The sequence below is a fragment of the Kogia breviceps genome, chromosome 1, assembly GCF_026419965.1.
Source record: "Kogia breviceps isolate mKogBre1 chromosome 1, mKogBre1 haplotype 1, whole genome shotgun sequence".
Classification (NCBI taxonomy): domain Eukaryota; kingdom Metazoa; phylum Chordata; class Mammalia; order Artiodactyla; family Physeteridae; genus Kogia; species Kogia breviceps.
Window position 1 is genome coordinate 156,758,813 of NC_081310.1, and position 23,778 is coordinate 156,782,590.

General features: G+C 54.0%; 1 protein-coding gene across 6 annotated transcripts in view; it reads left to right on the forward strand.

The window, feature by feature from the left end:
- Positions 1 to 23,778, forward strand: part of SSBP3 (single stranded DNA binding protein 3) — a 165,948-nt gene that overhangs the window by 128,227 nt on the left and 13,943 nt on the right. For 2 of the 6 annotated variants that reach the window (XM_059063221.2, XM_059063261.2), the window contains 5 exons: positions 9,389 to 9,469; positions 10,382 to 10,441; positions 14,811 to 14,877; positions 14,987 to 15,063; positions 23,240 to 23,328. In XM_059063221.2, the coding sequence (XP_058919204.1) occupies positions 9,389 to 9,469; positions 10,382 to 10,441; positions 14,811 to 14,877; positions 14,987 to 15,063; positions 23,240 to 23,328 (374 nt within the window). The remainder of the gene's footprint in view (positions 1 to 9,388; positions 9,470 to 10,381; positions 10,442 to 14,810; positions 14,878 to 14,986; positions 15,064 to 23,239; positions 23,329 to 23,778) is intronic. The other 4 variants (XM_059063246.2, XM_067007234.1, XM_059063230.2 and 1 more) reach the window with 3 other exon arrangements.

Sequence of the window (23,778 nt, forward strand, 5' to 3'; positions counted from 1 at the left end):
ATCTTTGGAAAGGAATAGAATGGGGATGTGTGCTTCCCAAGACATAGGTCTGATCACCACTCCCTTGCACGAGCTCCCAAAGCTAAATGACCCCACTCCTCAGCCTGAAGGTCCCAGCCCCAGGGTCACCATCTTGTGCATGAGGCGCCCCCGGCACCACGCCCACTCTTGCCTCTGCTAGACAGATGCCCATCTCAGCCCAGAAGGCCCTTTCATTTCTGCTCTGGCCAGAGGATGCCTGTTCATCCTTCCACGCCCTGCCTATGCAATGTGATGGTTCTGTAATCACACACCTGGTGCCTGCCTCTGTTGGAATGCTGCTGCAGTCACAGTTACACCTTGCTCTCTCCACACTGCCTGGGACTCTTTCAGGGAAGGCCAGAGTACTGCTTGTTTTTGTGTCTCCAGCGCTTAGGGCACACTCAGCCCAGGGTGCTGGGACCCAGTGGCTGGGTGCACTGCCAGGTGGACGTGGGTTCTGCCCTTAAGTTCTGTGTATTAATGCTTTTTCTTGTGTCCCTGGAAAGAGTGCTGAGTTCTGTGGACACAGGCACATACAAAGAATCTTCAGCAGGGAAGCCTCAAGGGTTTAGCAGCAGCGGCTGGAAGCAGAGTCGCCTCTCCTTGCCCCTCCCCCACCCCAAGCACAGCCTTTCAAGGTAGATAGAGCCCTTTCCTGAGGTAACCCTAGAGAATTCTTCTGAATTCACTGCATAGGCGAGGGTCAAACAGCACGAACCTGCTGAAAGAATTGAGGGTTGGAATCAAGTCCCCAGAATGTTTTGTGCTGGCGAGCTAGGGAAGAGTGTGTTCCCCAGCATTGTGGCAAGAATGAAAGCAGGGAAGATGGTTAGCAAGGAGATGCTCGGGGACCAAACAACTGGTCATGAATGCTGGTTATTGTGTTATAGTAATGAAAGATCATCTTGTTTAAGACCAGTGGCCCAGAAAACCGGGGCTCAGAGATTGGTCACATGGCATGTTGGTGGGGGAACCAGAACTCAGGTTTGCTGACCCCGGATCCGGGCACTCATTCTCTTGTCGTCAGTGGGATAGATCCTGGCTCTGGTAAATAATGCTGTAATGTCGCTGGACTTCAGTGTTCTCCTTTGTAAAATGGGGTTAATTTTTGCTTCATTTATCATATTAAAGAGATGTGAGGTTAAAATCAGAAAGTAGATCTAGCACTGTTTTGCTTTTCCTTGAGAATTTAAAAAGACTCCAATTTTTTCCTTCTTCACTCTTGAAAACCATTACTAAGCTCAAGGGTCAGCAAACTTTTTCTGTGAAGGGCTGGATAGTAAATATTTCAGGCTTTGTGGGCCACCTGATCTCTGTCACAACTGCTCAACTGTACTGATACAGCATGAAAGCAGTCTCAGATGGTACACAAATGAGCGTAGCTGTGTTCCAATAAAACTTTATTTACAAAAGCAGTTGATAGGCCAGATTTGGCCCCGAGCCATAGGTTGCCAACTTTTCCGGTAGCTCAGCCACAGTGGTGGCCATGCTCTTGGGGACCTCGTGCGGCTGCTGACCACAGCCTCCACTCTGGGTGTGGTGCAGGGCGCCAAGCCAGGACTTGGGACCAGTGAACCCATGTCCCTGGGGCTTGGCTTTCCCGTCTGTGCGCGGGGCTGGGGCAGAGTCAGGGAGCAGCATTGGGGGGAACTCTGGTTAGGTCTTGGACGCCGCCTGTACTTTCATTTGCCATGTTTCCTCCCTTTGTTTTGAAAACCGTCGCCTGCTGATTCTGCGTCTCTGTCTCCATGGGACCTCTTGAGTAGAACATGATCTGAGTGCCTCCTGCGGGGTATCCTGGCGGCCCGTCCTGGGAAGCCAGATTCACAAGCGCACAGACCTCTCGCCCTCGCCACCTGCCCAGCACTGTCCTGGCTCCTCAGAGAGGCACGGAGAGGAGGGGAGGTCAGCCGGGGCCTTTGCTCAGCCGGAAATCAATGAGTCTTTCACTGATCCTTGCACAGAGTGGACCCCGGTGGCTGTGAGGATTCCGGAGGTTATGCAGAGGTGACTCCAAGGGAGACACGTCGTATACTGTCCTGCTCCTCTTGCTGGCAACTTCCCCAGCATCCCAGGAAGATGGGCCACCACCACTTGCCAGACCTACTCCCCTTACCTGGTGCTCACGGAGGGCCGTGATTGCTGTGGGCTCATCTCCCGGAGGCTGGCAGCCCCCTGACTATGAGCTCTCAGGGCTGTGCTGCAGCCTGGCCATTGCTCCACGGTTGGGTGTGGCCCAGCTCAGCCCCCTCTAGCCTTGAGTTGGTAACTTCAGCTCTCTCTCCAGTCTCTACTGCCCACGTACACACATAAAGATGCCTCTTCCCCAGAGGGGACAGATAGAAGCAGGATAGGAAGGCAACTGTCCGAGTCACTGCCAAGTTCGTTCCCATGGATCGAAATGAAGAAATAACTTTTTCTGAGATGAGCTACATGTCAGCAGCTCCTTCACCCCGCCAGGTGGTCAGCCTTCTGCCACAGGGAGGCTATGGGTAGAGGCACACCGTGTTGACAGATTTGGGATGTCGGTGGCACACGGGCACACCTTGGCCCTCTCCCCAGAATGGGCTTGTGGCATTTCCTGTCAGCATTCGTGTCCAAGGAGCAAATTGGATTGTCTCTTACATGCCTGTTGCCATGTGTATAATTAATGTAATTTTATATTCACTCAGTTACAGTTAACACGCCCAACGGGCGGATTGCACAGGCCACCAGTAATGCGGGTCATCCGTTTCCTGCTGCCAGTTGATGAAACCCACCCCTGCATTCTTACCAGACCACTGGCCAATATCCCCAGGAGTCGGGGGATGTGGGGAACGGGGATATGTGGAGCGTTTTGTTTCTTAACAGCCTAACACTTCAAGTCCCGGTTCCCCAAAGGCCTTCCTGACTAAGGGCAGATTTGGCCTTGATGATAATGACGGGGTGTTCAGCTGTTCCCAGAGCACTCTCACAGCTTTTGTGCAAGGAGAGTGTCACCTGGATTCCTCGCTCCTTACAGAGGAGCAGCCCCATGCCCGGGGCTGTCAGGCAGGACTCCAGCCCCAGTGCCTTGGGCTCTAACAGCAGAATTCTCCCCACTGGCCTAACTCTGCACCCAGGAAACCTGGGACTCAGTCTCATTTCTGTTTCTCTGAGAGTCCATGATGTCCAGGCAGGTTGAAAGCAGCTTTGGGGAGTATGGGATGGCATTTGGTGAAGGAGCCGTGAGTTTTGGAAATACTAAACTTAGCACATAGCTTTTATTACCTTTCTCCTTAAAAAAAATATTAATACAGATTTTCTTTTGCATTTGGTTTTTAATTTTATGGCACTGTCCTCCTCCCTCACTCCCAAGAGTCTTTAGCTCAGAGGACCATCGTGGTCATTCCTGTTGTTACTAACATTTCCTTCTGGTTCCTTGAACCCAAAAGTGTGAGATTTGCCCACCCAGGGGCTGGCTGACCGTGGCTGAGGGGTCCGCCTGCTGGCCACGCCTCACTGCTCTGCTCAGGCCCTGCCCTGGATGTCCACGTGGGGACTGTGTCACTGCCCTGGAGGAGCCCACGTGGCATCCACAAATAAGGCAGGATGTCCAAAGAGGTTGCCCCATGTTTGGAGTGCACCTGGCTGGGTAGAATAGGCCAGGCTTCACAAAGGAGGATGTGTGGGCTTTCAACAGGCTGAGGAGGGCGATCCCGCAGAGTAAGTCTAGCTCTCGCTTTCCCTGTAAATGGGCTGTGAGTGGCTCTGGAGCATCAGGCGTGGGGACTGTGGAAGCTTGGGGACCTATGCCTAGCACTGTCAGCAGTACCACCTCCCTGCAATACCTGTAGAATATCCCATTTTCCTTATGAGGAAACCGGACTCACAGCATGTCCTGGAGGAGCTGGGATGGATGCCAGGAAGCTTTCCCCATCGTGCACAACTGCATCTCTCAAGGATAGCTTCGGAGGGGGGAGTGCATAGGTGGGTCCTGCTGACGGTTCTGAGGTGCTTTTCTGCAGAGACCTTGGATCTGTTGTACTCTGCTCCCCACCACGTCGATGATGGCAAAGGCACTTTCACTCAACTGTCAGCATCTAGGGTTTTAGTGGAATGGTCCATAGCAGAGCCTCCCCGGGCTCTGCCTAAGTGGCTCTCGGAGGCTGCCACCCAGTGCCGAAGTGGCAGGAAAAAGAATAGGAAGTGTGGGAGTTAACGTATTTCCGTAACGTCTGAGGGGAATGGCAAGTCCATTAACAGGGTCTGGGGCAGAACGAGGCCCAGACAGGAAGTGGGCAAGTCACCTTCCTTTTCCCAGATTCAGTGGCAGGGATTTCCCGAGTTGGGTTGTCCCCTCGGCACAGGTCTCCTTGCCGTCACCCCATGGAGGCAGTACTGTACGATGGAAAGAGTTCTGACCCGCCAGGGGCCCCCAGTTCTCGTCCCAGCTCCCTGTTGGCCTCCATTCTGTGGCCTCCCTGGGCTTTGGTTTACCTGTCGCCTTCTCTTGGGACCCTTGGCGGTTTAAACCAACACTCCAGCCTGTTTGTCACTCTGTCCTCATCCTTCTCCCCAGCTAGCCTGGGAGCTTTCAGGGCCAAGACGAGTCCAATGCACTTCTGTGACCCTCCCTCACCCCAGCATGGGCTGGCCAGACACATGGGAGGTCAGCACCCAGGATATGTATGTGGGTAAGTGGCTGGATGCACCCACAAGTCCTTCAGCCTCTAGGAGCACTGCTCACGGGCTTGTAGAATGGTGGACCAGCTAGGCGGCCCAGGACTCTATAATCAGCCTGGACCCACCACTTAATAGCTTTGTAATCCAAGGCAAGTGCCTTCGCCTTGCTGAGCCTCAGTTCTGTGGCTATAAAATGGAGCAATTAAGAGCCCTTCCATTGAGGAGTTGAGATGACATGAGCTGATGCAAGTGAAGGCCATCTGTACCATGTGGCAGGTGTGGCTTAATTATTATTACTGTAATTGTTCCCATTTGACTTATGAGAGAAGTGCAGTCAGTGGCAGAGTCAGGATTTGAACCCAGTTCTTTCCAAACCCTATTTCTTTGCATGGATGGGGACATGATACCATGAAGAGAGCGAGCCCTGGGCTGGAGTCAGGTGATGTGGCTCAGCCACCAGCTTCATCTCTGTGGCCTTGGACAAATCACACCTCTGTCTTGCGCCTCTCTTCTCCCCCATGAATGAAGAGCATTGGAAGCAGTGATGATCTTCCAGGGCCGCCAATAAACAGATGACTGCTGGGAAGGTGTGGTTCTCCCCAAGCTTCTGGTGGGACCCCCAGCCTGGTCCAGCCCTATTTTCTGCTCACCTCAGATGTCTGCCCGTATCCATCTCTCTGGCATGTCAGGAGGGTTGATTTGGGCAGCACCTAGGATGGAAAGCCTCCAAGGTCTGTGAGGGAGATGATCTAAATGGAGCTGGATGCAGAGGGTCATCCTGGCCAAGCAGGCTTCCAGATGCACCTATTTTGGATTCTTCTAAAGCTTTCAGCAAGTAGAAGCCAGGAAGGCCCCACTGGCGGGGTGAGGCGGGGGGAGAGGTGTTCTGTGTGAGAACACTCAGTATTATCAGCTTTAAGACTCCCACCCTGTCTCACCTTCCACTTCCATCCTCTCCACCTGCCTGCCAGTTCTGTGCAGCATCTGGGGAAGGAGAAAAGCCAACATCCCAACGAAGGTCAGAATCTTAAAACAAGTTCTTTCTGTCTGCCTCCTACATAGCCTTTTGCTCGAGTGGGTAACAAGTTAAAAAGACTAAAGGTCTGTTTTCTCTAAACCTACCTGTCAGTCTCTTGTTGAGAATGCAGACTAGAAAGAGAAGAACACATATTTGTGGTTTAATAAAGCACAGGGCAGCAGATGCCATACCTCCTCATGGGGATGGGCAACACTTGTCTGTCATCATCTTTACACGAGCAAACATTTTTCCACTGTGGAGCCCTGTTCTCAGCTCCTGAGAATAAGCCAAGTGTGCAGGGCCCTCCCTGCGCTGTTGCATCCAGTCTCAGGGACAGAACCCGGTCACAGATATAGTGACGGAGAACTGTCAGGCTGAGTGGAGGTAGCAGAGATACAGAGCATGGAGATTTGGGAGGATGTGGGTGACCCATTGGCAAAGGTGGGCTTCTGGCTCCGTGGAATAAAAGCTTTCTGGCTGTGACGTTCCCAGTAGTGCTTGGGGCCATGCTGGGAGGTACATAAGCAGAGCCTGGGCAGCCTGACCGGGCCTGGGAGAGGAGCTTCATGCCCTGGGAAGGTGATTGCTGAGCTGTATCTTCGCCTGTGTCCAGACTGTGGTGGGCTTTTCTGTCTGGGTGACTGGCTGGCCTGGGCTAGGGTTCCCGTGTCCTCGGCACTCCAAACCCCAGCTCCAAGTCAGAGGAGAGACTTCAGAACCACTGCCGCTTCTCAGATCTTACCAGCCTGCTCCCCACGGCTCCCCCCAGGACCGGGAAGTTGCTGGGCTAGGGCCTCACTGACCAGCCACACTCCCTCACTACTACTCCTTGTCGTTTGTCTTGAAGCAGCAGCATGGAGGCCAAGTTGTTCCCTGTCCACTCATTAGGGCCCAGGCATCAGGGTCCTGCAGAGAGCTTCTGGGGGAGGCACAGAGGTGAAGCACACATGCCAGCCCTGCCCTCTGGACCTCCGGGGGCCCAGGCAGCCGGAATGCAGGGCCAAGGGGCAGCTTGGAACGACAAGACTCGGGTTTGAGTGCTGGCGCTTAGCAAGGACTGCTTTGACTGAGGCCCTTGTCTGTGGCTGTCTGAGGGGCTTTACTTACTTTTTCTCTGATCACTCAGCGAGTCAGCTGCTCCTGACCTCCCCTGGCTGCCGGGGTGCACAGGTGTGAGGGACCTGCCCGAGCCACACCGCTGGCCCTGAGGATCACAGTGTTAACCAGGAAGGGCGGCGAAGGATTGGGAGGGAGGAGGCACTCTTTCCTGCCAAGAACTGAGGACCCAACAGAAGGCCTTTGCCCCCTCTTGGAGACTGGACCTCACCCTTGAACCCTCCTCCTCCGTTCTTTTCATTTTCCTTTTTTGGGGGGTTGGCTTCAAATTATCTTATTTTGTTTACATTGCACCCAAGTTTCACGGTACAAAAGACTTGCAGGTGCAAATATGTCCCGCCTTCATTAACTTCCCCTCCCTTTTTAATTTATGTGATTTCAATTTTCCTTCCCTGTACTGTTAATTAGGGGACCCTCTAATCAGTGCCATTATCACAGTGGTATTCATGTTTAGGAAAGCCGCTAAACAAATGCTTGCAAAATTGCTAAATGGCTAATTAATGTCTGTTAATTAAGAAAATTGCTCATGGTAACAAACCATGCCGTTGCTGGCAGCCGCTAGAAAGACACACACTTGTTGAAATTAGTAGCGTGGCAGGTAGGGGAACATCTGCTCCACGGAGCTTTTGGGAAGTGAGGAACCCCTCACTTGGCCGAGAAGCTCCAGGCCTGTCCTGGGCGTGGCCCCCTCGCCTCTCTCTGCACACCTCACTCTGTCTCCATGCCTGCCCGAGCCCACCCCTCCGCCTGCTCCAAGCTCTGGGCTTTGCTTCCTGAGCCAGCAGCAGGCTGGGCAGCCTGGCTTCAAGGGAGGAGGCTGAGGAAGAAAACCCTGCCTGGGTCTCTCAAAGAGCCCTTCTCCCTCGCTTTTGTAATGAAACCACACTCATCCCCCACGCGTGTTTTGAATTTTTCTCAATTTCCAAGGGTAGCAGCACAGCCCCCAGTGCAAAGAGTGAATTAGGGTGTGCCCTCATCAGCAGGACCGGCCTCCCACTCCCAACGTCCCGAGTGGGCAGCAGGGCACTTCCCCGACTGGATTTTCATGCTTTTTGACTGTGACCTGCAGTAGAAAATATATTTGACACAGTGACCCAGTACACACACACACACACAAACACACATGTATATTTATAAACAGAGATTACTGAAAAGTATCTGCCTTAAAACACACAAGGCTGTCCAATATTTTCTATTCTTTTTTTTTGAATTTATTTATTTATTTATTTATTTTTGGCTGCGTTGGGTCTTAGTTGCTGCGCGCGGGCTTTCTCTAGTTGCAGCGAGCGGGGGCTACTCTTTGTTGTGGTGCGCTGGGTTCTTCTCGTTGTGATGGCTTCTCTTGTTGTGGAGCACAGGCTCTAGGTGCACGGGCTTCAGTAGTTGTGGCCCGCGGGCTCAGTAGTTGTGGCTTGCGGGCTCTAGAGCGCGGGCTTAGTTGCTCTGTGGCATGTGGGATCTTCCTGGACCAGGGCTTGAACCCGTGTCCCCTGCATCGGCAGGCGGATTCTTAACTACTGCGCCACCAGGGGAGCCCTCTATTCTGCTTTTTATTGTGTTTCAGGTTTTTAAAAACAATGGCTGCAACCTACTGCATTGATTTCACCATCCACTAATGGGCTGTAGCCCACGGTTTGACCAACTCCGTGGTTTAAGGGAATTCATCTGCTCATCTCTTCTGTGGGGAGTTGAGGCCAGCATAGCCCAGGGCTTCAGGGGTCAGCTTGGGTTGGGAGTGGCTGGAATGGAGAGCCCCGTCCCACTGCTCCCACACACATCCGCTCAGGTCCGGCTGCAGGGGTCAGGGTCAGCCTTGGACCTATCGGGCTTCTCCTCCTCTCTCTACCATCTACCGGTTATGTGGCTGTGGCCAAATCTCCTCATCCGTTGAGTCTCAGTTTCGTCATTGGTGGAAATAGGAATGAGAAACCCACATCACGGGACCAATTGCAAGTGAAGGCATGTTAATGAGTGCGCTGAGTGGGCGCCCGGTGGCCGTCTCCTCCTCTTGTCCCCCGTGTGTTCAGTCTCTGGCACCACCTCGCTCCTCCTGTCTGTTCCCATTCATTCATCAGGGCCCCTCCCCTCAGTAGACTGGTCACCCGGTCCTGGCCCACAACCCGTCTCCATCCACCCAGCCCGGGAGCTCCAGGAAGGCAGGGCCTCCCTGTCCTTCCGCGGCCCCAGGGGGGCAGCTTGTGGGTGCCCTGCAGGGTGGGTCAGTTTCTGTGTGTCCCTGCACTCTGCCCTGATTCCGTCTCAATCAACGTATTTAACATGGCAAACTCCGCTGCAACGGCCCGCCCCCGTGTGCTTCCACAAAGGAGCTTGATTTTATTTGTCGTGCCTGTAAGTCCCCCGTGAATGTGTTTATCAGCTTCTCTCCCTCCTGCCCGCCGCCGTTCACACCGTTGAGCCGGCGACCCAAGCAGCAGCTTGCACCTCCCTGCCAACCAGAGCCCTCCGCCTGCACGCCCGCCCGCCCGCCGCCCGACCTTCGTTTTGGTTTAATTTTTGTTCTTTTAAGCTTCTCCTGCGCTTCTCCATGTGCTGTGATCTATAACCTGCCTCTACTGTCTGGCCTCACAGGGTCCTCCGGGGTCACAGCCCTCGCCGCACGCACAGCCTCCACCTCACAATCCCAGCAGCATGATGGGACCCCACAGTCAGGTAAACGCACTGTGGCTCGCCCGCCCGCCGGGGGGCGCGGGGCACCAGGAGGACAGAGCCAGCAGAGGAAAAACAAAAATCAAAATGTGCTCTAGCCATCGCCTTTGAGGAGATTTGACCAAGGAAATTTATTCCCCCCACCCCCCAAAATATATCTTTTTTTTCCGAAAGATAGTCTTCATTCCTTGGACATCACATCCCGCTTGGATATGAAACCAAAAGAAAAGGGAAACTATTTCTGTGACCTTGTCAGCGGCCTTTGCGTTTTTGTTTTTTCCTCTCTCACTTTTGGTTTGGTTTTTAAGTTTGGTTAACCATTGTTTGTAACCAAAGCTGCATCCCTGGCCTTTTCTTTGTGCACTCTCGCTGCTGAGAAAGCTTTCTTGCCCATTCCCCACCCCCCCCGCCCCCCCGCATTGAGTTAGGGCGCCCGCTGTCCCCTCACTGTTTTCATTGTGTACCTCCTCCCCTGCCCCCCACCCGCGCTCCCCTTCCCCACCCCCTTTGTCGGTGTTGTGAGTGCGTGTGAGCGCGTGTACAGCTTTGTCTGCACGCTTGAAAATTTTCTGTACAAGTCCCTTTCCGATTCTTTCACTTGCCCTTACCAAGAGCAGAGGTCTCCTCCTTTGCCCTGCATTGCTGTAACCGGTCCTTCGCGTCCTGTGCCGGGTCCCAGTTGCTGCCCCGGCAGGCATCCAGAGTAGATCTCCGCCAACAGGTGCAGGGTGTATGCATCTATCACTTCCTCCACCCAAAGGAAGTTTTGCCCGGAGGGAAGAGGCCACCGGGAGGAAGAGAGTTTAAAAGATGACTAGTTGTAACAAAACTGGACTTTGTGGAGAGGAGCGCATTTCTGTCTGTCTGTCACCGTTGAGTGCAGGCTGTCATTGAACTAATGCCCTGTAATTGCAGCCTTTTATGTCACCGCGATACGCAGGCGGCCCCCGGCCCCCGATCAGAATGGGAAACCAGGTACTGTACCTTTTCATGTTCTCTCCCCTCCCTCGGCCACCCGTGAACCCGGCTGGACTTGGACTCAAATCACAATCTGAGAGAAGGGCTGGGAGGTGGAGGGACCGTTTTAACGTGGGAGGCTTATAAACAGGTCCCCATGCAGCCCCTCCCAACATTTCACCTGCCTCTACCGGTGGGCTTCGGGCAGCCAGTTCTGGAGCAGCAGGCTGGGAATGCAGGGTTTCCACTATTCTAGAGAAGGTGGTAACGCCCCAGCCCCTCCCTTCCAGCCCCTTCTTGGAAAAGGGTCTTCTTTCTTTTTTTTTTTTTTTTTTTTTGTGGTACGCGGGCCTCTCACTGTCGTGGCCTCTCCCGTTGTGGAGCACAGGCTCCGGACGCGCAGCCTCAGCGGCCATGGCTCATGGGCCCAGCCGCTCCGCGGCATGTGGGATCTTCCCGGACCGGGGCACAAACCCGTGACCCCTGCATCAGCAGGCGGATTCTCAACCACTGCGCCACCAGGGAAGCCCGGGTCTTCCTTCTTAATGAAGTTAATTGACAACGTGCAAATTTTTCCTGGAAGCTTTTGAGAATTGCCAAGGCTGGTAAATATAATCCTGCTGTTAAGGGGAGAAATGGCCAGTAGCAATGCTTAGATCAGGAGCCTGGATGCAGCGAGGAGGACATTTGTGAGTTTTTAAGCAATGTCTGCCTGCTTCCCAGACCCAACTCAAACTAAGAAAGGATTTGTTCATGTAATTAGAAAAGTGGTCTGCTTACGGGGAGAGGTTTTCAGCCTGGAGTTGTGGGCCTTATACTGGCCCGTTTGGGTTGGCAATTCGAGGTGGTCTGGAGAAATCAGTTCCCAGCCGCCCTACCTGATTCAGCCCATCCAGGGGCGGGAAGAGACCTGCAGAGGTAAAGATGAATTATCTTCTTTTTAGGGTAGACAGACTTAAAAGGAACTTTAAATAAAAAATCAGGGCAATTTCTTTTCATGCCCGTACATCTTTGTATACGTAATTCTTAAGAGTGACCTTGCAGAAGCCCTTCAGAAAGTCTGACCAGCAGTGCCAGTTCATCCAGCCCTTGTTGCCTTTGGAGCTGAGAGTTAGGTCACCAGCTAGATTGGCATTACCTGAATGTGATCCCTTTCATTGTCAAGGCTCTGCAAGAAAACTCCTGAGTGAGACAATACAGGGACTTTGGAGAGATGCTCATAACCAGGGGACTCCAATTTTAAAGTTAAATAGCCTACCAGTTTCCACTAATTTTTTTTCTCCAAAAATCTTTTCTTTCCTGTTTTCTCTGACACGAAGGGGAAAAATTCGGACAAGAATTAGAGACCCAGCTTTTTGAGCAAAGAGGGACGTCCCTAGGATATATCATAGATGAGGAAACAGAGGGTCAGAGTGGAACAGTGACTTCCTTAAGTGTCTCAGTGAGCTGGACTCGTGTCAGTCGGCAGCTCCCAGCCCAGTGCTGTCTCCTCTCCACCTCGCCAGGTTCAGTTAGCTTTCTTAGGTGTAAAAGTGCTGCCCCTTGCCTTTGATTTTAACAGGCCATCAAGTGGGCCTCCTCTGCCATCACATGCACGGACCCCAGCAGCAACTTTCCCTCCTGCCTACCCAGGGCTCTCCTTAGCCCAAACTGGCCTCTGCCCCAGGGACGGAACAGGTGCATTCTTATCATAATTGTGGCCCTTCCTCCAGCAATTAAGGGACACGAGAGGAGACGTTTGTTTCTATTTATCAATTAAGTATGAGCAAGTGCCCAAGAGGGGCACATGGAGAATAAATCCATCTGTACCTCGCATTACAAATCAATCGGGCCAACCTCCCCACCACTTCCCCATTGGAAATCTATACTGATTTCCAGCTTCCTTTGGACTCAAGACATTTCTGTCCTCCAAGGGGGCATGAGTCCCAGGAACTGCTCCTGGGCGTCTCTTGGAGAGTGCCTCAGTTGGGGCTGCTGGTCCCACAGAAGCCTCTATGCCACCTGTTAGCTCAGCCTTCCCCAGGGCAGGAGGAGGAAGCAGAAGCAGCTCAGGCCCACGTGACCTCCTGGGTTAGGGCAGTGAGAGGGGCACTTAGGGAGGCTGGGAGCTCAGGATCGTTGACCTGGCCCTAAAGCCTTGCAAGGCCGTTCTCCATCTGCCTCCCTGGCTAGGGGTTTGGAGCCTTGTACAGAGAGCATTGTGGTGTTTCAAGCCAGGGTAGATGGGTGGGCGGTGAGCAGTGGCGTTCAGCAGGGTTAAGGGGAGGAAGGCTAGAGTCTGGGGTTGTCAGGCAGCCCTGACATCACATCCCAGCGGAGCCCCTACCCCACCCAACCCACGGACTCGGGCAGGCAGCTGAGTGACCCAGCAGATTCTGGTGGGATTCGTCCGTTCACTGGGCAGACACTTCCTGCGCCTGCCCCATGGTGCTGTAGGGGAGGCGCTGGCCTACTTCCAGGAGCCTGTGGGGCAGCCCCAGAGCATCTCTCTCCCCAGCAGGCCCCAAGGGTGCGTGCACGGGTCGTGCTTGCAGTCCCATATATGAGCCGTTATTTTTCTCCTTTCTCACGCCTGAGGGCTTCAGCCCTTGCAGTGCGGCCCCTTTTACCTTGGTTGTTGCACACCTTCCTTGCCTGGTAGAGGAGGCCCAGACTGCCTCATTTCAGGGTCACTCCAGTGAGGGAAGTGACTCCCGGGTCCCTTCTGGGCCTCCACGAAGCCCTGCTCTACTCCTGAGTTCTGATACACAGCAGAGTTAGGGGAACCCAAGGAAGAGCCTCCAGCCAGAACTGGTGGTCAACACTGGGCTACCTGGAGAGGAAGTGGTTGTCCAACCCCCTACGGCCGCTCCATCAGAGTTAGATGGGGACTTACCAAGGCCTGGGGTGGGGGTCTCCCGGCACCTCAACATCCCAGGAGCCCCCAAACCAAACAGCCTCAGTGGCAGGTCTTCCTGTGTCCTCTCGGGAGTCCTGAAACCAGGCTCGAGAAATATCCCAGACCCCCAAGTGGGCAGACACAAACCAGCCAAGTGATTCAGAGCTTGGGAACTCGGGGGAGGAAGCAGAGCTGGGAGAAAGCAAGAGGTCGGAACAGCTAAAACCCAGGGCCACAGAGACTCTCCGTAGCCCCAGGCAGATGGAAGCAGCAGGTGCCAGATGCCACTTCTCAAACAGCAAGTACCCGAAGACTTGCATGGCCCTCCCAGAAGCCTCCCCCTCCCCAGACACACGCACACGTGCCATTCTGAAGCTAAACAGTGAGAAGTTGTCCCTTTGTTTCCCACCACCTCGGTCCAGAACTGGTTTGGAGTTTCCTGCTGGGCCAGCCGCTCCCCACTTGGCCATCATCCCCACAGCACAGTCGGGGCTGGGGGACCCAGGCGAAGCAGGGGGTGGGGGTGGAGGTCCCCATCACAGGTGCCCAGCTGTCACAGAGGCTTTCCTCTCCAAGCTAAGGGCCTGTGCTTAGTCCTAAGGCATGGAGTTCTAAAAGCAAAGTTCCCTTTCCCTCCCCTTCCCTCAGCTCTGCTTTCCTCTTTTTTCATATTGCAGCTGAAATAACTTCAGTCTCAGATAAATCGCTTTGAAGGGGTTTTCGTAGCCAGTGTGCCAACCATTCACTCAGGAAACCCCTGGCCCTGTCCTCATCTTCTCTGTAGTAGTCACACCAGCATGTGCCACGTGCACCACGCTTTGGGTGGCAGGTTGTCACTCAGCATCCTGTTCACCCTCTCCTAGAGGCCTCCTCCTCCACCCGTGGGGTCCAGAGTCCAGGGTGTTGTTCCTGGCTCTGCCGGCAGGTGACTGAGGGCTGACTGGGGGCCCTCAGGCCTCTGGACCTCAGCTCCCTCATCTAAATCTCAAAAGCCGCCTCCTCCCCTGCCCCCTTGAAAAAGGACCTCCCACGGTGGCAGAATTTTTACCTAGTGGGTCTCTCGGGTCCCCACAGTTGGGAGTTGGGGATAAAACGAGTTACATCTCCACTCTCCACGAGGCAAAGGAGAGACAGGGTTTGGCCTAAACTGCATCAGCTGGAGTTTGGGTGGTAAAGGGGAGGGAGGGAGCTGTGTGGCTGGTGGCCAGCCAGAGTGTGCCTGGGCTCTGGCAGGTATACAGACCTGCCAAGACTGCCGGCCCGTGGTTCCTCTCCCAAAGATGGAAACCCCCATGCTGACCCAGCCAGGCTGCAATTTTCCATAACACCAGCTAGAGCTGACTGCTGCTACCCGGGGACCCCCCCAGCCGGCGGGTAGCAGGAGCGGTCTCGGGGAGGCCATGAGTGGCCCTAAATGGTCAGGTGGGGAGCCTGGGCAGGCAGGTGCATTCCCCTCTGTCCCCAGCTCCGGGGAGCAGCCGCTCACCTCGGGTCTTACGTCTCTTTCAGCCTCCCGGAGGAGTTCCTGGGACACAGCCACTGCTGCCCAATTCCATGGATCCCACGCGACAACAAGGTAGACAAGGCAGGGTGGGCCACGGGGGGGGGAGCATCGGGAGGGGCTCCCCCCGCCACTGTCTGCCTCCACCTCCTGCCACTCACGGCTCACTCGTTCTGTCACGCAGGGCACCCCAACATGGGAGGATCAATGCAGAGAATGAACCCTCCCCGAGGCATGGGGCCCATGGGGCCCGGCCCACAGGTAACCGACCGCCTGTCTGTCTGTCCATCTCCCGGCCATCTGTGTGCACCCGCCTTCTCTCCTCTTTCCAAGTCTGTTAGTCTTTCCACGTCTCGCGGCTCGGAGGGGTGAGGGGAGAGGGCGTGACCAGGGCCCCAGCGGCCTGTTCTGCCCACAGCTGGGCAGCCCACCTGGCAGAGTTGAGGGGACCCCCAGCGAGCTGGGGAAGAGGAGTATTTGGGAGCCTTCCATGGGAGGGACTTGAGGAATTTGGAAGGCAGGGGGGTCTATGTCCCCGAGCAGCGGTGTGGGTCCCCAAATTTCCTCCCACTCTTGGGAGGTAGGGTGGGCCTGAGCTGGCCCAACGGTCACAGTTTGTTGGGACCCAAGGCAGGATATTGCATTATTTTGTCTGCAACTCACCAGTTGTCTGACTTTGGACGAATCACTTTCACCTCGGTGGCCCCAGCAGGCCCCAACGTCCCCCCCAGTCCAGTGGGGGGTGAATCTGTAGCCGTGGTTCTTGGTGGTACCACCCAGCTGCGAGGAGCCAGGCCGGCCAGGGCCCCGGCACTCCCTTCAAGTCAGAGCTTTTGCCGTTTTCATATACCAAGCTCTTGCCTAAGCTTTCTTTTGGCCAGAGGGGCTCCACTGCCAAAAAGGACAGTTTAGAAACATCTAGAGGAAATTATCTCAAGTGCCCTGCCCACCCCTTTATAGCAGCAACACAGTGGTCGCTCCTTGGGACGCAGCTCCATACCCACAGGTCCCGGGTCCCACAGCACCATCAGGCAGGGGTCTGGCAGGCCATTCCTGTTCCAGCACCTTCTCACAGTTGGCTCCCGCTCTTCTGAGTGTTTGAACGCGGCCCTGGGTCCTGCAGGCGCTGTGGCAGAGAGTTTGCTGTGCTCTGCCCTCCTTGGGAATTCTCTGGTATCTGACTGTCTAAAGCCAGAAGTCTGAGTAAGGAGAGGGTCATTTCACAGTGAAAGCAGGAGGATTTTGTTTTAGGGTGTTCCTTCCCTTCTTTTCTGCCCTGCCTGGAGGCCTGCTTGTCTCTCCCACTCCTGCTTATTGGTGTTGGGATGCTCTGGGCCCCTGCACAGGTTTCCGGTTCCCTGGGGGTGAGGTGATGCCCCCACTCATGCACGCATGCCTCCCTTTTGGAGGAAGAGTTGTCTGCCACACCCCGCAGCCCTCCACTCTGTCTGGAGTTGTATTTACCGCACACCCAGTTGCTGCGTTCTTCTCGGTGATGGCTTCAGCATCTGTGGCGTTGAAAGATTTTTAGGGAGGTCCTTGTCTTTCGTTGGCCCCTTAATCCTAAAAGGAAGCAAGCCCACACCAATTGCAGCTCCAGTTTTCTTTTCTTTCCTCAAATCCCCCAGAGCTTGTGTTTTCACCAGCTCCTTTTAAGCTACCAGAGTGGCCCCTTCCTGCCAGGCGGCCGGCTTGAGCTGACCTCCGCAGGAACCTGTGGGAGGGGTGGCAGGGTCTGAAAGCCAAGCATTCCCTCTCCTGAGTTAGAAACTCTCAGATTCCTCAGCCACACACTAGAGATACTCTTGGTGTGGAAATCAGCAGTGGCCTTGGACTTCCAGGATGTCTGGGGGGGTTGGGGGTGGTCTAGGGGACACCAGAGGATGGAGTACTCCACCACCCACCCCCTCTCTTGATTCTTGGAGACTGAGCAGCTGCATCTGTAAAATGGGAAGGAGACCAGTACTTCCTTGTACGTTTGCTGAAAGGAGGAGGCTCAAGTTTTTGGTGTGATGCTTGGCCCAGGATAGCCTCTTAGGAAGCAGTTCGTGTTTTCCAACTTGGGGCCTTAAAACCAGTGTTCAGGACTCGAGCTGCTTGGGTTTGGTGATTGCTTTGCGTTTCTTTTTATTTTTTCTGGCAAAGGCCATTAACAGCTTGTTAAGTCTGTAGTAATACTGAGGTTCCAGAAGCTGGGAATGGATAATTATCAGATGGACTGAGGGCAGAGTGTCCCGAAGTCTAGGACTTTCTCCTGGTTTAGCGGGAGTTTCGTCGTGTCCATGTCCCTGAGCAGTAGTCTGGCACACTCTCATGGCACATTTAAAGAGGGTGGGGGTCCTGAAGGCTGAGGTCTTGCTGAAAAGGGCCCTCCTGGCCTCACCAAGCAGGGTACAGGGGTGGAGCTCTCGTAGGCTCGGAGGTCGGTGCCCAGAGCAGAGGGAGAGGCTAGCCCTTTGGTGAGGCTGGCTGACCCTTTCCACCCCGCCAACCTCAGGGGCTCTGAAAACATCTCTCCTTTTTTTTCCCTTTTTTTTTCTGGTTTTATTGAGATATAATTAAGATACAGCACTGTGTAAGTTTAAGGTGTACTTTGACTTACATACATCATGAAATGGTTACCACAATAAGTTTAGTGAACATCCATCATCTTATACTGATACAGAATTAGGAAATAGAAAAAAATGTTTTCTTCTTGTGACGAGAGCTCTTAGGATTTACTTGTAACAATTTTCATGTATAACATAGAGCAGTGTTCATTCTATTTATCGTGTTGTATGTTACGTCCCTCGTACTTACTTATCTTGTAATTGGAATTTTGTGCCTTTTGACTGTCTTCATCCAATCAATCCTCCCCCCACCACCTCCTCAGCCCTACTTGCTGCCAATGGTAACCACAAATCTGATCTCTTTTTCTGTGAGTTCATTTGTTTTTGAAGTATAATTGACCTACAACACTGTGTTAGTTCCTGTTACACAACATAGTGATTCAGTATTTCTGGACATTTCAGAATGATTGCCACAATAAGTCTAGTTACTATGATGTGTCACCATACAACGATATTATATAGTTACTGACTGTGTTCCTCACACCATACATTTCATACCCATGACTCATTTTATTTTGCAACTGGATGTTTCTACCTCTTAATCTCCTTCACTTATTTGTTTCCTCCCCCACCCCCCCAACCCTGGCAACCACCCATTTGTTCTCTGTATCGGTAACTACTTCTGTTTTGTTACGTTTGTTCATTTGCTTTGGTTTTTAGATTCCACGTATGAATGATATCATACAGTATTTGTCTTTCCTTATCAGACATTTCACTTAGCATGATGCCCTCAGGGTCCATCCATGTTGTCACAAATGGCAAGATTTCAGTCTTTTTTAAGGCTGAATGATATTCCTCTGTGTGTGTGTGTGTACCACATTTTCTTTATCCAAGATGAATGGATAGGTTGCTTCCATATCTTGGCTATTGTAAAAAGTGCTGCAATGAACATAGGGGTGCATGTATCTTTTCTAATTAGTGTTTCTGTTTCCTTCCTTTTCCATATTACTTGTGCCCCTCTGGGTAGGGTGCCGTATTAAACTCCAGAGCCAAACCTCCCTTAGAGCAACCCAGCTGTCCTCACCAGCCCCTCACTGGGGGCAGAAAGACCTGGCCTTGAGTGAGCCTGGGCCTGGGCAAGATTGAGGTATGAGATGGATTGCAGGTTCTGGGGTCAGCCAAGGAGTAGGTATCGTAGAGCCTGGAAGTTTTAGACCCCCAAGGTGAGGGTAGGGAGAGGACAGGACCTACCCACCAAGCCCTTTCTCTCTGTCCCCTGAGGGTGCTGCCCTGGTCACTCAGAGTGGACAGGAAAGGGATGAGTTTAGTGCTAGGAACACCGTCCTGGCCTCAGCTCAGCCTGTTTGTGCCTCCAGTCCCTCATCTGCAAAATGGGTGGCCGGGTGATGACCTCACAGGGCTCGTCGCGGGGCTGCGTGATGAAACAACAGCTGTGAGAGAGACCGCAGCACAAGGCTCCACAAAGCATTGCACAGATCCCACTCCTTCCTTAGAACCTGGGCCCAGGGAGGGGGCCCTGTCTCTGCCATGCCTGGACTGTTAAGAAAGGCGACCAAGCCCTTTCAGGCAGTCTTCAGTAAGCACCACTGCATGCACAGTGCCGTGCTGAGACTGGACACAGAGGTGGGAAACCTTCAGCCTGTTATTCCAAGTGGAGAATAACATTGCTAACAGTGGGACCGCTCTAGAACTTTCTGAACAAAGAATAGGTACAGTGTGGTCTCGGGGCTACTTGATAGGTTTCAAAACCGAATGGAGTAGTATCATACTTTCTGAGGTTGTGTATCATTTTGGCCTAAATGTCACAAAGGAACCAGCAAACTAGGCATCACCCTGCCCTTTGCCATCAGTGCCTCAGGCAGATTTTATTCTGGTTTTGTGAAGCAGCCAGTGGTGAAAAGGAGGTAGTATTTCCACTTAATTGTATTCTCTCTTTAAAGAATTACGCCCATGCCTGTGTCAGGTGAGAACTTCTGGCTCAGTTTTTCAAAAGTGAATCCTGTTGGGGTGAGGCTGAAACTGGCACGGCTCTGAAGGCTCCCGCGGATGCCACTTGCAGCGCTTCTGGTATTCTGGTTGGGGTGGGGTCAAGCACAGCCTAGAATCAGATTGCCAGCCTGGCTTGTCTGCACTTGAGGACGTTCAGGTGAAGGATAATCCACCATCCCTAGAGACAGTCCTGTGCCACCAGGAGAAGCTGCATCTCCCCACTGAGCCAGGACAGTCCAAGCTCAATGCCTCTGAGCAGAGACCCCAGAAGGATCGTAAACCAGGCCAGGGCACCCTGGGCTGGTGAGGAGAGAGTGGAGCCACTCAAGGCACTTTCCCTGGTGGCTCCTTGGAGACCTCCCAGTGGGGCCGGCGAGGCTGCTACATGATTAGAGGTGGTGGAGGGCAGGCCCAAAGCCCAGGAAACTGCCCAACAACCTGGAGACCCCTTTGACAGCTCTGTCCTAAAGACTATTCTTTGGGGCCCCAGGCAACATCAGAAAAGAGCCCCTGTGCCGAGGAGCTGCAGGAAGCAGAAGCAGGCCCCAGCCCCTGGCAGCTGCAGGGGTGCCTGTCTGCATCGCCTTGGACCTTGCCCAGGAGCGCAGAACTGAGACCAAGAGGGTGGGGCCTGACCCTTAGTTCCTGACCACGGATCAGCCCCTCTGCCCAGGGTCTGGGGCGCCCTCGTCGGGACAAGGTGTGGGTGTGGGCAGGTAGACAGACACACACATGCACACACCCCTGTGGATGTGGCCGGCTCCACGGCTGCACCAAGGACTCCTCCCAGGTCTCCAGCTGCCCCGTCCCTGCAGAGTAGTGCTGAGGACAGAGGAAGAGGGGGTATCTGGCTATGGCCACACCTCAGACCCCCGTGCTGCAGGCAGGTGGGCCCTGGGAGAAGAGAGAACCATTTCTATTGAGTCCGTGAAGCTGGGCTTCTAAGCCCTCCCATTCTCTGTGAAAAAAAGGCCAGTGTCTCTGATTCGAAAACTTGCCTCCAAAACCTGACTTTCAGCCTTATTTTCACCCCTGATTTACTGTGTGGCCTTGGGCAAGTCTTTGGCTTCTCTGGGCCTCCAGCTTGTCATCTGTGAAGTGGGGGCATGTAAGTGGCCATCAGGGTGTGGGCCTCTGCAGGAGGGAGGACCTGGCAGGCCTGCTCCCTCCTGGGCAGCGGCCGTGCTGGCTTTCAGGGGAGGCTCCTGAGGGTGTCGGGTTAGGGCAGCAGGTGGTGCACCTGGAGCCTCCCCTGAGGGGCTGCATGTCCAGACGTCTTTCAGGAGTGAGCACCCTGCTTAATCTTCTCGCTGCACTCTGCTGCCACACGTCCTGGGCTCCCGCCGGCCCCAAGGCCAGCCTTCCACTCCATCCCCAGTGCCTGGCCGCTCTCCTAGGTGTGAGAGGGAGCAGGATGCAGCTGCAGCCCCTGGAGGAGATCTCACTCTCTATCTGGAAGACCTTTCTGATTGGCCAGGCTGCACACAGTGGAAGAGTGGGCTGCCTGGGGAGGTGGTGAGCTTCCTGTTCTGGAGCAGCGGAAGCGAGGCTGAGATTTGTACAGGGGATTTAGTAACTGCACGTGGGCTTAGAAAGGGCCCTTTAAGACCTCATGCTTAAGGCAGCATTAAAGGCTTTGGCGTTTGCTCTGCTAATATCCCAAATCAGTACACACCTCTGAGGGCTGAGGGAGCACTTCAGAGCCATCATTTCATCTGATCCTCACACGGCCCTGTAAGGGTGGGGGCTCTTTGTCCCCATCTTATGGACAAGGCAGCACAGCGGAGGGGTTGCAGCTCTGAAGCCATGATCATAGCTGCACGAGGGGCCATCACTCTGCGTCTGTGCCTCAGTGTCTTAATCTTTAAAGTGGGGATAGTAGTGAGGTTGTGGTGGTTAAATGTGATACTAAGCCCGTAGCACAGCCTGGCACGGAGGAAGCATTGTTATTTGTGTGGTTTGCCCAGAGTCAGGCTGTGCTGGGGCAGGCTCTCCGTGTTATGACCTCAAATCTGTGGCTCTGCTCACCACGCAGCGGGGCATCGTCTATAGGGAGGGACTGGCCCCTTTGTTCACTGATCTTGCTGCATATTTGCTCCAGGGCAGGTAAGTGTCTTCCGACCCAGGGACTCAGCCCTGAGCAGGCACGGGGGATGACAGCTGCCCGAGGAGCCCTGCCCGAAGAGCCCTCCACGGCCACCCTCCCCTCCCTCCCCTGACTGCAGGCCTTGCTGTCTGCCGGCCAGCCTGGCGCTGCTGCTGTCATTGTGCATACCCTGTCTGGACACTCTCACTCCAAACCCTTCTCTGGGTGACCAAACCAAGGAGGTGGTCCCGAGATGGTCCCTGGCTGGAGAACCTGCCACCAGCCTGATGGCGGCTCTGTTTTTCAGCTCTGGCCCTTGAGCCTCCTGTTGTGTCCCCACTTCCACCCTCCTTCCCACCTCCCAGATGTGTGGTGGAGAGAGCAGACCTTGAGGCTCGCAGGTCTAGGATTAAACCCCAGCAGAGACATGAGCTGACTGTGAACTTGGGCACATCTTTCTCCCGCCAGACCCTCAGTCTCCTCTTCTATAAAATGGGAATAATACCAGCTTCATGGCATCGTTACAAGGTCCAAACCAGAGACTGTATGTGTTATGTGCTCGGTAAAAAACGGCCAATGCTGGCTGTTCCTTTGCCATCAAAATTCCACCAACCTACTACTTTCTCCTACAAAGGCAGAGCTCACGCTACAACCAGCCTCATGTTACTTTCCATTCATTCACTTCTTCACTCCATTGATGATTCAGCGCCCAGTCTGTGCCAGCTGATGTGTGCAGTGACGGGGGATATGAAGATCAGTAGGATAGAGTTCCCGCCTTCCAAAGGGGTTCAGAGTCCAGTGGGAGAGATGGACATGTGGCCACGATCATAAGCCAGAGTGTTGCAGGCCGTTGGGGGAGGACATTACAAGGCACACTGGGAGTGACTAGGATGGAGCAGTTAACCCCACGGGATTGGAGCAGGGAAGGCCTCGCAGAGGAGGTGCTGTTTGAGCTGGGTATTGGAGGATGTGTAGGAGCCTGCCAAGTGGAGAAGGGAGGCAAGATATTTATTCCTGCGAAGAAAATAGTTCTGGAAGAGGGGAGTCGGGGAGCAGTGGTGAAGGAGATGAGCCAAGGTCAAAGGCCTGGGTGCCTGGTCGGGTTGCTCTGACCCATCCCACTGCCGTGGTTGGTTGTGCCGAGCTGAGTTGGGACTCCTGCAAGTTTCCAAGTTCTGTGTAGACTCTTCTCTTAAATGGAACAGTGATTCCCTTGAGCAGGGAGACAGAGTTTTCCTCCTGCTCCTCCAGTACTGTGCCTGTTGAGGGCCGCACGTGCTGACACCTGAATCGGGTGACTGTATGGAGGGACAGCCCAGACCCGGGGCAGGGTGGGGTCTGTAGACACCAGGCCGCGGGACAGGCCTTTTGGGAGAGTATGCCTCCCCTTCCACGTGCAGACTCAGCCCTGCCCCCAGCCTGCTGGTGGTTTCTTCTCCCCAGATTTCTAAGGTGGGTGGTGGTCACCAGCTGGTCCTGTTACTGAGTCTCTTCCCCTTTCCTGCCTGAGACCTGAGGGCAGGTGCCAACCAGCATCATGAGCTCCTTCCTGGATGCCCGTGTGCTTTCGAGAGACCCATCCTGAAGCCCCTGAAGATGCATCTAAAGCTGTGACTGTCCCTCTGTGCTGGCTTGTCATTGTGGTCGTGTCCGTTGGTTCCCACCCCACATTTTTTTTAATGAATGTATTACCTTCTCATCAGATCCTTTCCACAGACTAACCCTCTCGCTTATGTTCTGTTTGTTTTTCCCCCTCCTCTTCTCTCTCCGGTTCCCCTTCTCCTTCTCATAGACTGACGCTTGGTTATCGTTGCAGAATTACGGCAGCGGCATGAGACCACCACCCAACTCCCTTGGCCCCGCCATGCCCGGGATTAACATGTAAGGCCAACCACCCTGCTGGCGGCTCAGAGCCCATGGCTTTCCCCGCCCTTCGCTCCCCGAGAGACTTGTGATGGGAGTAATTACTGGCACCTCTCTGGACCTCAGTCTCTCATCAGTAAAGTGAGGATGTTGAGCATACTGGTGATGAGACCTCATACACCCCCGTATGGTGCTTGTCTGTGCCAGGCAGTCTTCCAAGCTTGCTACGTGGATTAGCTCACCTAATCTTCATGATAACCCTGTGAGGTGCTTATTATTATGCCCTATTGACAGATGGAGTATCTGAGGCACAGAGAGGTGAAGTACCTTGCCCAGGCTCACGCAGCTCTAAGTGGCAGGGTCAAGATTTGAAGCCCTGTACGGTTGATCACTCTTTCAGGGCTTCAGTGATGTAGCCCCTTTGCGGCAGTTGATGCCTATGCGAAGCTCTGTATTCCCTTCCTAGGA